The 15,289-nt window shown below is 52.6% G+C and overlaps 1 protein-coding gene across 2 annotated transcripts in view; it reads right to left on the bottom strand.

The window, feature by feature from the left end:
- VDR (vitamin D receptor) overlaps positions 1-15,289 on the bottom strand; it is a 56,728-nt gene that overhangs the window by 26,476 nt on the left and 14,963 nt on the right. For both annotated transcript variants that reach the window (XM_077870311.1, XM_077870312.1), the window contains 2 exons: positions 8,621-8,700; positions 5,812-5,959 (listed from right to left, as the gene is read on the bottom strand). In XM_077870311.1, the coding sequence (XP_077726437.1) occupies positions 5,812-5,957 (146 nt within the window). In that variant the 5' untranslated portion in view covers positions 5,958-5,959; positions 8,621-8,700. The remainder of the gene's footprint in view (positions 1-5,811; positions 5,960-8,620; positions 8,701-15,289) is intronic.

Here is a 15,289-nt window from a genome sequence, read left to right as displayed (position 1 = left end):
AGCTTCGGGAGGAGGTAGGGACGTGAGAATGGGGTAGAGACGACGTACGCTTCGCTTAGATGTCCTTTTGAACTATTTATTTGCTGCTGCTTTTTAAACCATACTCAGGGGTTATTTACACACACATTCAGGTTCTGTGTTAGAGGAGAGAAAAGGACTTCTGCTCTCAGACACAAGCACTACGGAAGGACAAGGATACAGCGAGCACCTCCTGAGAGCTCTCTGCGCCAGGACTTCGGGCATTCCCTCCGACGCACCCAGTAGCCGTGCAGGTAGGCTCTATCCCTACCCTACAGGTGACAGGGAAAGGCGCTGGGAAGTTAGATCACTTGCTTCTTGTCACACAGCTAGTAAGTGTGAAGATGGGATCAGAACTGAGATCTGTTTGATTCCAAAGCTTCCGGTATTCCTCCCCAATAATGGTCCTCAGCATGAATTTACCATATCCCAATCCAAGCCAGAGCAGCAGTCCAAACATGCCCCCTAAAGTCCAGGGCACCTGGGTGACTCGGTCAGTTAAGTGTCGGCCTGCAGCTCAGGTCATGATTCCAGGGTCCTGGGATCGAGCCCTGCGTCAGGTTTCCTGCTCGGCGAGGAACCTGCTTTTCCCTCTTCCTCTGCCCTTTCCTCCCTCTGTCCCCTACTTGTGCTCTCTTGTGAGCTTGCTCTCTCCCAAGTAAATTAAAGAAAAAAAAAAATCCAAGAGCATGCAGCAGAGGCTGCTTGAAGGTCTCCTCTAGGACAAAGCCATTGGGATAGAAGCAGTCCCTGAGATGGGTGGTTTGGGAGTGTGGGGTAAGCCCTGGTGGTCCTCTCTGCTGGCCCTATAATGCCATAGCACAGAGAGGACCCCCTAGGTGTGCTGAGAGTGACTTCACACCAGTGAGCCCTGCTGAAAGTGCTGAGTTCCCAAAGATACAGAAGACCTTCTTCACACGCTTGCAGCTACCTTTCTTGACAACCCCAGTGACATTTCCTATTCAAATATTCTGGCCTCCTCTGCTCAAGCCTCCAAAACTCCTCTGGGCCCATCCACAGATAACCTTCCTTGTTCTCTTTCATTCACAGCCTTGAGCTGCCACGGAAGGGGGCCGGCTGCCAAGCTGAATGGACAAAGTTTTCTCCAGCAACACTGACTTCGTGGTGACTCATTTACTTGTGCCCATAGAATGCCCTGGGCAGCTCCTCCTCTCTCCTCTCTGTTTCCTCCAGTGCTGGTGAGCACTTGGAGTCTGAAGTCGTTGGACATCTCCCCCATTTCTCTGCTCCCCTTCACATCCTGAAGGGGATGTGAAGTATCAGGCCTTCCTGAAAGCCAGGACATTCCTCCTGTTCCCAGATCCTTACCAGCCTCCCTTTTGCCCCCTGCACTCCACAGAACTCATAGTTAATGAGGTCCCTGAGAGCCTCGGGGCCAGCAAACGAGAAAGCATTTCTCCACACTGTATTTGTTGGCTTGATGTTTGCAGTGCACGGCTTCAGGGTCTGGATGAAGGAGGTATCAACAGGCAGGGAGAAGACACGCAGAAGAGGCAAACGCTAGATCTGTTTCTCAATCCTGCCTTCCAGGACCACCTCTTCAATCTTCACTCTCTTCATCAGAGAGGTCCCTCTTATTTTCTTCTCTGTCCTTTATACCTTTCCCTTTATATTAGAGCCTGGACTAAGCCACCCATGACCCGAGATTCATTCATATCCATAGATCACCCCACTATCCACTTTGTAGTAGACCTACATACTTCTCCCCTCTGGCCCTTATGTGCTGGTGTTAACATAACCAGGACACATAGCCTTTTACAAGCCTGCCTATGCCAATGTTTTATTCACACTGGAAATATCATTTTTTCCCTGAGGATGTCCATCTGTTCCAGAGAAGCAGGAGGCAGAAAGAGCATGAAATAACTTATAGGAGGAATTGGCCCATGATGGTCTCTAATTTCTGATCATAGATCAATAGAACCTGGTCTCTGTCCAACCTTCCTAATCCCGTTTTGGTTTGATTATGAGTTTTGGATCTGCTGGGATGACCACAAGTAGATCCTCAGGCAGGTTAGTTTGACTCTCTTCGAAGTCAAACCAAACAATGAATGGTCAAATGGGATTACTGGTCCCCAGGGCTGGGAAAATCATCCGTGACTCAGCATGAAGGGATGCTTTTTCCTTGAGAATGACCATGAAAGGGCTGAGTGAGCTCCCTGAGAGCAAGGGCATGGTTGAACTTATCTTTGTGTTTCTAAGGTTGCGGAGTCTGACAGAGAAGGTACCTCCCACCGGTATAGACCTTTCTTCCTGGGATCAGGGTTTCGCAAACAGACAGAAGGGACAAGAGGGTTCTATTTGAACTAGACTAAAACAGAAAAACACTGAATAGAATTTGGTTGAAGCAAAGGAGAAGCAGGGCAATTGGGGAGAAAAGAGGAGCAAGTGTGTATATTTAGTGGATTCCTCTCATTGGCACATTGGTTCTGTGAAGTCAACATGAACACAGAACTACCACATCCGGAACCACTGTTCCCAGGGTTAGCCTCCTGCGAGTCTCTGGTCACAACATTTTCATCAATCAAGCAATACATAACCTTGTTTCATGTGTGTTTTCCATTTAAAGATGCCTTATGTAATATACGTTGTTGATTCATGAACACTGAACTTGGCCAATAGCACTATAGCTCATGTCTGAAAGAAGCTTCTTAAGCACAGGTTTTCTCTACAAAGCACGTTGAAGCTTCCTTGTGCTTAAGAGCACTCAACAGCACTTCGGCACCATGCTTAGGGCCGTCTTAGTGAGATAACCATCAGAAAGCAAAAAACCACAAAAACTGTGGCTCTAGACAGCCCATGAAAAGGACACTCTTTTGTAGCATGACAGCTGAAACAAGGAGGCGGAATATCACCTTGTTCCGTCTTGCCTGGGAATGTGTGCACCAGGGGACTTGAATTTTTCATCACTCTGAGCTTGTCCAGAAATGACCACAGAAATGCTGCAAGCATTGATGTGGGGATTATAAGGAAATTTTAATAGGTGGGCAAGTTTGCAAATACAGAATCCCTGAAATAATGAAGATCAATCGTGTGTGTGTGTGTGTGTGTGTGTTTATCAAACAAGATCAAGACAAACAATAAGAGATGTTGACTTTTCAGAAAGTGCAGCCTGGCCCAGTCATCAAGGCAGGGACAGGAAAGATATAAGGTGGATAAGGACAGGGTAACAAGACAAATAGCAGGCTGCCCATAATGCCAGCACTTTCATGTAGGGGTTGTTGGAAGGAGGGGCCGAGGGTGAGTGACAGCATAATGTGACCACAGGCATCAGAGCCACACTGTGGTGACATGGATGTGCAAACATACGGTCCCTGTCCATTTGGCCATTTCCCACACCTGACCCTGGGCATAAGGGAACCTGTCCTCTCTCCACCCAGATGCCTAACATGGTCCTGTCTCAAGGATTCGGGGCCTAGTAGTGTGTCCAAGGGCAGGAAGCACAGGTGCATGGGGATTGGAGCCACTCTTGAGGAACTGACTTCCAATATGTCATTACCCCATAAGCAGCCACCTAAGAGTTCCATCTCCCAGAGCTGAACCCCATGGATAGGTGGCCTGGAAAAAGGGAATTGGGGGCATGAGTCTCTGGATTAACCAAACAGCCCCAAGAACTGTTGGAGACCTTTGGGTTGCAGACTGGTGACATAGGGCCTTTGGTGAGAGTCATCATATTGCCAGCTCTTAGCCCAGTGCCTTGATCACAGATGTTCATTAAGATCTGGTGAGTGAGTGTGTGAAAGAAAAAACAAAAGAAGAGCGATGGCTGGAGACACTTGTGTTTATTTTCTTAGGGCAGTGTCCCATTAAGGACATAAGTATTGACCCATCAAGCTTGAAAATAACATATTGTACTTTATGTCTTTTTAAAAAAGATTTATTTATCTAAGAGAGAGAGAGAGAAGAGGGGCACAGGAAGAGGGAGAGAGAGTCTTAAGCAGACTGTGCTGAGCGCTGAGCCTGATGCAGGGCTTGAATCTCATGACCCTGAGATCAGAACCTGAGCCAAAACCAAGTGTTGGTCACTTAACCAACTATGCCACCTAGGCACCCCTATACTTTATGTCTTTTTTTTTTAAGATTTTATTTATTTATTCATGAGAGACACATATGAGAGAGGCAGAGACACAGGTAGAGGGAGAAGAAGGCTCTAGCAGGAAGCCCGATGTGGGATTTGATCCCAGGACTCCAGGATCACACCCTGGGCCGAAGGCAGGCTCCAAACCGCTGAGCCACCTGGGGATCCCTACTTTATGTCTTTTAAGGCACTTTTATACATGTCATCTCATCAATCCTCAGATTAATACTATATATGTATGAAAGGGGTCAGATATCAAACTCATGTGCTTAGTTGAGGTGACTGAAACAGAGAAGTTGAAAGATTTGAGCAAGGACATACAATGGCACGGTCAGCTCCCTAGCCCACACATTTCTGACTCCTTTTATGATAAGAAGCAGCCCTCATGGGTGTACCCACCCCCCTTCTCTACCTGCAGAAAAGGGTCCAGGTGGCACCTGGGCTCTGGAAGGCCCACTCTGCAGGAAGTGCCCAGGAATGAGAGACGTGGCAACAGGATCTTGAGCCAGCGATGCTGCCAGTCTGGTTCCCCAAGCTGGGGAGCAGCCTGCCAGGAAGCCAAGCGGGCAACCCGCGCCAGGCCAGTCAATTAGCACCCACAGAAACCCCGCTGCCCAGCGATTGCTCAAGGCAATGAAACTCTAGGCCTGCTGATTCCCGGGACAGAGGGCAGGTGGGTTGCGGGCTGTGTTCATAGATGGCCCACGAGTCCCGGAGTTGCGGGGGGGCGGGGGGGGCGGGCATCGTACAAGTCCCAGGCTCTGATTCACTCTGCCCTCAAAGCCACTGGGTGAGCCCTTCGGTTCAGAGAATGAGGCCGACCTCAGCATCCCTGTCCTGGACTTGGTTCACTCTTTCCTCTCTTGGTGGCCAAAGCCCTGTTCTTTTTTTTTTATCCACCTCCAATTAAGACTATTATACAGAAGCACTCTTTTTGATAAGTTTTTCCACAATCCTCCCTCTTGCTCTCTCTCCAATATATGCCAAGCCCACGTTTCTCATGGTTCCCAGTCCTGTATTGCAATTCATCACTCTCCCATCCTCCCTTCCTGGCTTTGGATGGGCACACCCTGCGTCCAGCCTTTCCAGTACTTTCCCCATACTGTTCATACTTGTGACACTGGGCTCATTGGAGAAAAGAGGAGGCAGCCGGCAGAGAAACTGGCCCTGACTGAACAGGAATGCTGGCACTTTGCTGACATCGCCTGAGCTTTCTAACCCGGGACAGCAAGCCATGGGTGAAGATATGGGCGCAGATCAAGAATGGAGATCCAGCCAGGGTGCAGTTTCCCTTGTTCCAAGGAATGGTTTGATTTGGATCAGAGGACAAGCTCCGAAGCCAAGTTCTGGGGTTTTCCCAAGGACATGCCTCTGATCATCAATCTGTTCAGAGGTTCACTCCAGAAGGACAGACACACAGGTTCCGATAGGGGGCCGTGGGTCCAAGGCGTAATGGAAAGACGGGCACGTAGGCAACAACCTCGGAAACATCATCTCTGAGAGGGGCAGAGGCCAGAGCTGGAGCTGAGGGGAAGGGAGGAGGAAGATGATCTCACCAAGACCCTGTCACTCCCAGGGTGGGGAAGAGCTGGCATGTTCCATGGGCATGGGAAGGAAGGAGACACGGGAGATGCAGGGGTTGTCTTCATGGGAAACCTTGCTTCCTCTGCTTCCCCTTGCCCTTGGGGAGGACTCACCTGAAGAAGCCTTTGCAGCCTTCACAGGTCATAGCGTTGAAGTGAAAGCCTGTGGCTCGGTCTCCGCACACCCCGCAGATTCGGGGCACGTTCCGGTCAAAATCGCCAGGGTCAGGCAAGGAAGTGCTGGCTGCCGTCGCCTCCATCCCTGTAAGAATGGCAGGCAGGCCGAGGCCAGCGCTGGAGTCAGTGCCAGGGCTGGCTAGCATCCTTCGCGCCCCCACCCCCATGTGCCCGAAGCTCGGCGAGGCTGGGCAGCTCCCCAGGTCCCAGGCCTGAGCAGGATTTCTTGGGCGCCCTCACCTCGTGACTCCCTGGGGAGCAGAAGCAGGGCTCCCTAACCCAAGTCTGGAGAGACCTGCGGTGGCCCGGCGGTGGAGCGGCTCTATGGTAGGGTTTGGGTTCACAGGCTGCACCTGCCGCCTACCACGCTACTTTGGGTGACGTGTTTAGCCTGTCTGTGCCCTACCACCCTCACCCGAAGAATGGCGTTTTCTTTACAGGGTGTGAGGAAGGATTACATGAGTGAACATACGCCTACCACCAGCATTGGCTCATCTCCGTAGCAGAACCGCAGCAGGGCAGAGGCCTCTTTCCTTCCCAGTGCCTCGCAGCCACACAGGTCAGCAGTGACAGGCCTGTGTCCCTGCTGTCCTGCCACCAAGGCAATCAAAATCTTGTTGCCTCTTCTTTGTGCCCCCCCTCCCAGTATAAACGTAACACATTGATTTGAACATCCTTCTGAATAAGGTGAGTCATATACAATTAACTAATTTGGCTTTCAGAGATGGCTTGTATAAATAGGCATTAGCATCCAGAGATGGATTTCATACTTGAGGAGACAGAAAAGAGAGAGGGAACAAAATCTAATAGCTTTGGGGAGCCCTTCTCAGGAAGCAGCTGACTTAACTCTTCCAGTAGACAAATTGAGCCCTCGGCTTCACGATGTCAGGCCCAGAGCTCCTCGGGCCTCCCTAAAATGCTTCAGAGCCTGCTGCCTCCCACTTTTCTCTGGGTCCTCACAAGGGCCATTGCAGGGTTAAGTGGCCCCTTGGCCCCAGGGCAGGAGGGTCCCTCGGGGCAGAAGAAACACAAGAGAGAAAGCCAGTTATGAGCCAGTGCCGTGTTCTCCTGCCCCGAGGTGAGAGAGGGAGATTCCAGGGGGGCCCTTGGGAGAGGCTCTGAGCTTCTTTCCAACGTAACCTGAGCTGAGGTTTGGCAAACCAAAGCCCCTTAGTGTCTTATCCCATTTACTCTTCGTATCACCCAAAGAGACAAGTGCTGTTACTATCTCTCTCTTTATAAACGAGGCCCCGAGAAGCCCACCGCTTGAGGTATCTCTAGCAACTATGATTACAAAATACACAAAGCGAATACCTAATTTTTTAAAATTTCACAAAAAGCTTCAAGCCAAAGGAAGAAAGTAGGACAGATAAGGATAGAGGTGATAGAGGGAACCCTGATCACAGATGGCTGTAGCTCCCTGAACTGCCTCTCTCAGCTTTTCTTTTCCTGGGAACTGTAATGCACTAATAGTGACACTATTGCCGTCCCCATCACAGCTAGACTGATACTTGTTCAACTGCAATGTTTATATATATACACATTCAGAGAGAGAGACTTAAAAAAAAAAAAAAAGAAAGGAATGATTAACAGAAACTTTTGAGGGACTGAGATGGGGGACAGGTACGCAGAAGTCTTATGTAATAACTATATTCTATTTCTTCGAGTGGTGGGTATATGGTATCGTCTTATTTTTATTTATTATTATTATTAAAACACGATGTTATGTTTTATATGCCCGTCTGTGTATATACAACATTGCACAATTGTTAGACAATTAAAAATAGAAGAAAAAGCGCCTGTGGGTTTGTCAACATTGTCCCTGTAGCCCATCCCAAGTCCAAGCTGTGGGCAGGGATCCCAGAGGCCCAATACCATCGTGGGGCAATAGGAGAAACTGTCTAGGATGCTTGTGGCTTAACCCCAGGTCAGCTGAGATGTTGCAACTCTCAATCATCATGAGGTTGCTACAGAGTCTGTGTCATCCAGGCGACCAAACATCTGGTGGATTTGGTGGAAAAAAGAGAAATCAAATGTGGGCGTGGGGGGAATACCAGTTGAATCAGTCCAACAAGTGTGCATCATCACATGGCACACTGGAGATGTCATGATGCAGGAGAGTTGGAGCAACAGGACACCCCAGCACGGCAACAGTGCTGTCCTGCCACTGGGCGAGCTTGACATCAGGAGGGCTGCTGGCCAGGGTTAGAGGCCCGGGACCTGGTCAGGCCGGACAGAAGGCTGGACCCAGCAGCCAGAGGCCCACAGAAAACAGGACCGTTTCAGGGGAGTTGAGAGAAAACTTAGCCCCGCTTGGGGTTATTTGCTGCTACCACGGAACCAGGGCCCAGGCCTAGAGTCTAGAGGCAGAAAAGAGGCCCAGGCACATATGGCGTGACAGCTGACCGTCCCAGGAATGGTAGGCAGAGACTGTGGGGGGCCGGAGAGAGAAAGAGAAGACTGGAGCTGGGCAGGAAACATCACCAGGCTAGACAGTCCCCTGGGGCCCCGGCCTGGGAGTCGGCGAGCCCCTCCCTTCTGCGCCCCCACCCCGCCCGCCTGCAGCTGGCTCTGGGTCTCAGCTGGCTCTGGGCACCGCGGGTTCTGCTGACACAGGGCCTGACCCGCATTTGCAAAGCCCGGGGCAGGGGTAGCGCTCTCTCCCTCCCCTTGACCCCTCCCTCCTGCGGCACCTGCGCGGCCAACAGAAGGCCAGGGAAGCTGTGGCTGATGAGGAAAGACCCACCTGAAGGAGCAGGGGGGCAGGTCAGTTGAGCCCAGGGATGCCCTTCTGGGAGGTCACAGACGCGTCCAACCAAAAGGCCTCTGGAAGGAACAAGGGAAACACTTTACCCGCAGCTCACACTGCCCTCACAGCCAGTCCTCTACGAGCCCGGGAAGCAGCAGGCGGGGTTCCTTCCAGAGACTTTAGTCTCCAGGTCAGGGTGCCAAGTCGTCACCGGCAGGGGTGAGGGCGTGGGAGCCAGGCAGCAGCCGGGACCGGCCCTCCCTTGGGGCAGGGAGTAGCGAGGAGCAGCGGGGACGGGTGGGGGGCAGCACCCAGCACGTGGCAAATGGAAGGAGCCTCCAACACCCTGCTGTGGGTGCCCCTGTTTCTTTCACGCAGAGGGGGTTGGAGGGAGGGAGGGCTTTCTTCCTGAGGGAGTCCTGCTGCTCCCATGGCATCATCACCCCCCCCAAGATTTGAGGGATGTTCAGTGGGGAGCAGAGCCAGAGGGCGGCCTGGCACATTGCCGGGAAAGGACCCCCCCGGACCCCCCCGCCCCCAGCTAGTACTGCAGAGACACCTCAGGGCCTGGCCTCTTGGGACAGCCTCAAAGACAGGTGTTTGGGGGGATCCCTGGGTGGCTTTGTGGCTTAGCACTGCCTGTGGCCTGGGGTGTGATCCTGGAGACCCGGGACCGAGTCCCACATCAGGCTCCCTGCGTGGAGCCTGCTTCTCCCTCTGCCTGTGTCTCTGCCTCTCTCTCTCTCTCTCTCATGAATAAATAAATGAAATCTTAACCAAAAAAAAAAATGACAGGTGCTTGGGATCCCTGTCCCTGCAGACCGGGTGTGGGCGGAGCAAGGGCTGCAGGGGGTTAAATACAGCAACTCACTGCTTTCAAACAGGATGTTTTCTGCCACATTTAGCTCTTCCTGAGCCGGCTCCACGCCCCCGGCCTCAGCAGAGGCTCGAGGTGGGCTGACTCTGGGCCCAGAGGCCATGTGGTAGTAGATGCTGGGTCACTGAGGTGGGGCTGCCCGAAAGTCACCCTTCCCACTCCTACCCACACCCAGCCTGCTTGTCTACCGAGGAGACAGACAGGCCACACACACACACACACACACACACACACAGGTGTGCTTCCTCCCTCCCCCGATGCCAGCAGGAGGTGCCTGACCCAACCCTGGCGAAGGCCTTTAAGCCAAACCCCAGACAGGGAAGGTCCAGACCCCCAGCCTTTGTTTCTCTGCCTCCCCGAGGCCCCCACCAGCAGGGAAGGGAAGGGCCCAAGGCAATTCGGAGACGTGGGCCCTGGGACTGTCAGCCCACCGAGCCAGCCCCCAAGGAACATCCAGGGAATATGCCCGGGGTGGGGGGTCAATGAGCAGAAACAACCTGAGCCGGGCTGGCCTGCTCCCAAGGGCCGTGGCCCACCTGGTGGAGACAGACGCGTTGTCACTTACCCCCAAGCCAGGCCCTCCTTTGCTCCCCCTGCTGGTCCTGCCCACAGCCCGCAGCTGACCACTCCGCTGGGCTCCGGCCGAGGCCTTACGGATCCCCAGACTCCCTGCGCTCCTCGGGGGCTGAGGTGAGGGCTGAGCCGGTACAGAAGGGACCACTGCTGGGGCGCCTGGGGGGCTCAGTGGCTGAGCATCTGCCTTCGGCTCAGGGTGTGGTCCTGGGGTCCGGGATCGAGTCCTGCGTCGGGCTCCCCGCAGGGAGCCTGCTCCCCCCTCTGCCTGTGTCTCTGCCTCTCTCTCTGTGCCTCTCATGAATAAATAAATAAAATTAAAAAAAAAAAAAAAGAAAGGACCACTGCTTTCCTGCCTTCAACCCCTAAGGTTTTCACATCAGACTGGAGATCCAGGTAGACTGCCACCCTTGAGCTTAAGAAAAGAGTGTCTTGGGGCGCCTGGGGGGCTCAGTGGCTGAGCATCTGCCTTCAGCTCAGGTTGTGATCCTGGGGTCCCGGGATCGAGTCCCGCATCGGGCTCCCCGCATGGAGCCTGCTCCCCCCTCTGCCTGTGTCTCTGCCTCTCTCTGTGTATGTATCTCATGAATAAATAAATAAAATCTAAAAAAAAAAAAAGAAAAGCGTGTCCGGAGTATCTACCATGTGCCAGGCCGCCAGGCACTATACGTACCGCCGACAGAAGCCTCATGGCAATCCTGTGAGGTGGGGAGCAGTCCCACTTTCCAGACGGCAAAGCCGAGGTCCAGACTACTTTGAGTGACTTGCCCAGGGTGCCATGGCCCGCCAAGTGGTGGGGCCAGGGGCCAAACAAGGACAAACTGAGCTCCCTGCCCAGATGCTTCCCCCGACTCCTGCTGACCCCTCCCGCTCCAGCGACGGTCACCAGCCGCCACGCCGTACTCTGTGCTGAGCCCTGCTCCGAGCTCTCCGGGATGCTCACTCATTCGAGCCTCAGGACAACCTCAGCAGGCGGGCCCTGCTATCATTCTTGTTTCAGCCATGGGGAAACTAAGGCACAGGGACGTGGGCTGTCTCTGGAGCCTGGCTTTGAACTTAGGCAGCTGGTCCCTGAGTCCCCCCTCTGCTGCCTTTCCTAAGGGAGAGGGCTTCGTCCTTTCCCCAGCCCTGAGCGCTGCATGCCCTCCGCTTCCCCTAAGTCAGGGAGCAAGGAAGAGAACAATCCCCTGGTCATGATGGAAGCACGTCATGGCTCTTCTCCTTCCACGGCTCCCGGAGTCAGAGGATGGCACACATGAGCCAGGATCCCCTTCCTGCCAGTCAGCCCCTCTTACTGGGCAAACCCCATTCAGCAGACTAGCCCCTCCTCCCCACGCGACTGTGCACTACTGGATGGTCCTTTCAGGAGAGATTAACCTAGATTTAGCCTGAAGTTCATGTGCATGGAAAGTGGGGCAAAGGCACAGGGTAGGAAAAGGACAAGTGGAAAAAAAGTGCTTACTGCCACCTTTGCCACATCATACAACGCCCACCCCTCCTTACAATTCATGTTCTGAGTACACAGAACGTCCTATTACTTCTGCTGGGACTGTCCCCAGAGCAACCCCCTCCTGCCCTGCTTTAGAAATACCCAAACCCCTGGCACTGAGCCTTGGAGATGCGGGGTGAGGAGCTCAACTCTGCAGAAAGCCCCTGGCTTCCATTCCCCTGGGGACTGCATCCCACATCAAAACCCCTGCCTGAGCGTGACCCAGTCCTGACCTTGCCTTAGCAAGAAGTGAGGAGATAACGTGTTTCCTTCCAGTCATTGAAGCCACAACCACTGCCCCTCCTACTTGTCTGTCTGTTAGCTCACACAACACATACCCCTTCTTCCAGGGCTTTTGCTAAATGGGCATCCCCAGGCAGGCTCGCCCAGAACAGTCTCTCGGGGTGGTGGCTGCAGGGTGTGCTGGGCAGAGCCAGGGAAGACAAGGATCAAAGTGCCGCTGGGCTCTTTAACCCCACCACACTCACTGAACCCTCCTCGGAGTCCTGAGGGCGATAAAGCTATGACCCTGAAATATCCGATAAGCCGTGGACAAGAGGTCTGACCTCTAAAGTGTTTTCCAGCCCTGAAAGTGTGCAGCTCCAAGGCTGGATTTCCCATCACAATGAGGCCATACGACCACTCACTGAGCTTCCTCTTCGACCCCCTCTGGAACCCGTTGGGCCCCAGCACCATGCTAGTACAGGTGAGGTTCACTCACCCTCAGATGCTAAGGACCAGGGAGGGCCTGAGTGGTGGGGCCCCTCTTGGGCCCCACGGAGAAGGGGAGCCCAGGAGAGGGGCTCTTGCTCACCAAGCTAGGCCTGGAGTCATCAAAACCGAGCTTTCTAATTGTTGACATTGGCTCAGAGCTCCCCCTCCTTCTAGAAAGAAATGGAAAGCTAAGTGATTTCCCAGAAAAGGGAAAGAAAATTCTTCTTCCTGAAATCAGCACACACAGAGCGAACCACATGTGGGAGTAGTACTCTCTGGAGTAAATGGGCCTGTGCGTGTGCCAGCCATGCTATACACGAGCTTGTGCATGCACACCCTTTCCTTGGTGTTTTTTACTTCATCATCTTTCAGCTCTGTCCACAGGGTGCTGAACGCGATAGGACCTGCCTCACTTCTGGTCATCTCTTTATTCTAGCATAACTCAGGTAGAGCAATGCCAAGGCCAGCTAAGGTGATGCCTTTTCTTCCTTCCCACCATCCTCAACATGTATCCACATTTTTTTGTTGTTGTTGTTTCCAGAACAGTCTCAGCATCACCTCCCAGAAGGAGCTGAGGGGGAACAGAGTGAAAAAGAGGGAAAGGGGAGAGGAAAAGTATATTGTATAAACAGAACTTGTGTCCAAACTATTTCTGCTTCATTGTGTCCCCAGGCCCTACACACACACACACACACACACACATACAATTACAGTGAGAATGGTTGGAAATCATGTTCTGCAGACTCTAATGTCCAAAGTAAAACCCAATAGACATCCGTCACCTCAGACATCTCAAGACTGGAAGGAAACTCTACCCAGTCCAACCATCTTAAGTTCCCCTCTATAATACTCCAATTTGTACTTGAGTATTTTTCCTGATGGAGAACTATCTCCCATGGCAATCCACGTTCTTTGGATGGCTGTATGCTTAGAAAGTTCTTCACTATGCACAGATGAAATAGCCCCTGTAGCTTTCCATCGCTGAGACCAGCCCTTTACAGCCATCTAAGGTGGCCGTAAGTTGAAGTTACTAGGCCATTCTCACAGAGTTTCTGCAGGAAGGGTTGGCGGGACCACCACATGGTGCCACCGTGCAGATTAGACCAGGGCCCATTCCTCACCCGCTGGGAAACTGTTATAAAAAGTAGAAAACTTTATGACGTTTATAATGTAAGTGAGGTTGCGGGAGAGAAGCAGAGAAGATACCGGGGGCTACACTTAACGTTGGCTCAGACCTCCTGAACTTCCCAGGTATGACCATGACTCCCACAAGGGCAGTAATTAAGGGGGCGAATGCAGCGTCTGCCTCCGTGGCCTTCGCCTGGAGAGAACAGCCTCCAGGGCAAGGCAAGGGCTCTGTAGGAGAGTGTGAGTAGCTGCATAAGCTCCCCCAAGCCCGCCTGCCTCCTCCGGCTTTAGCTCAGCGGTGTCCAGGGGAGGCTGGCCCCCAGCACCGCAGCACTTAAGAACACAGGCAAAGCATCCTAAACCACTGAACGACTGACCGAACAATGGGAAATTAAGTGACTGATGACTCAGCAGTTGTAGGAAAGAATTTACCCTGAAGGTACTTCTTATTTATATTTTTAAAGATTTACTTATTTATTTGAGGAGGGGGTAGTGGCAGAGGTAGAGGGAGAGAGAGTCAAGCAGATTCCCTGCTGACGGAGCCTGACACAGGGCTCGATCCCATGACCCAGGGATCATGACCTGAGCTGAAACCAAGAGTCAGACACTCAACCGACTGAGCCACCCAGGTGCTCCTGAAAGTGCTTCTTAATTAAACCTTTGAGGAATATACATCACCTTCGAGAACCCGATAAAGGTCATGGACTGCCATCCCATATAGGATCAAGGGTTAGTGGGCCACTCCCGAAACCATCCTACCGGCTCCACTCCCAAGGCCATTCACCGAGACTCTTTCTTAGCTGACTGTCCTGTTACCCTTGGGAGCACTGGCAGCTTCCAGGAGTTGAGCAGAACCCAGAGGGAGGAACCCACAGGGCCCCAGACAGTGGGGCTGGAGAAACATAGCTTACTGAGATATATTTCCACTTCTTATCAACAACAATTATTCCTGCAAGCTGCTTTTTTCCAGTGGAAACTCTGCCCTTAGCTTTGTCAACAAGATTTCTGGGTTGATTACGGCTCTCCAGGTAGCAAGCAGGCCAGGCCCTGTCACTGCTGGAAAGTGTGGGCAGTGACAGTGTCTGGTGAAGCATAAGGAACCGGCCCCTTCATATGCTGCAGCCCAATCTCTCTGGTTTCAGAGCATAGAAACTGAGGCCATTAGAGAGGGAGTGACTCATCCCAAGGCCACAAGTGAGGCCAAGTGTTTCTCCACCTCCACCCTGGGCAAGTTCTGAGACCTTTCATCATCAGCCTGGGCAGCTTCCAGGGGGTCAGGGTGGTGTGGGACAGAAATGGGCCATGGGAGGAAGGTTGGATGTCATCCTTTGAAGGAAGGGAGCTGTGGGAAGCCACAGAGGAGGCCCTGACATTGCTTGCAGTGGAGCTACCCAACACTGATGCCATCCTGACAAGCAACACAGAGGGACAAAGTGGGTGAAGCTTACCCACCTGCTCTTGCCCAACCAGCTCCAGCTCTTGGCTCTGGCCTCCACAGCCCGAAAAAATGGACCAGGACTCAAGGCAGTATGGGAATATGTTAGAGGGAAGTGGGATGTGCCTGGGCTGCTGTCTCCCTACTCTGGGAGGCTCTCCTGGGATGCTAGGGTGGGAGTACTTCCCTGGGGTATCGTCTGCTCCAGGCCAAAGTTGATGGGACAAGGAGACTCTTGGTCCACTGACTTGAAGACCAAGGGATAGAAATTGGAGCCGCCCCCATGGAGAATACCAAGAATATAGGGCAAGTGGCTCTAGCCCTCTTCTGGGGAGACCTGAACTCCTACTATGGCTAATGTAGCTGATGGCTAAATGGGATTTAAAGCAACAGCAATAATGGCCTCAGGACAATAGGAGAAAGCTTCTCCCTCCAGAGACAGTCCCAAGT

This window comes from Canis aureus, chromosome 25 (assembly GCF_053574225.1).
Source record: "Canis aureus isolate CA01 chromosome 25, VMU_Caureus_v.1.0, whole genome shotgun sequence".
In the NCBI taxonomy this organism is placed as follows: domain Eukaryota; kingdom Metazoa; phylum Chordata; class Mammalia; order Carnivora; family Canidae; genus Canis; species Canis aureus.
This window is presented reverse-complemented; position numbering and strand designations above follow the sequence as displayed.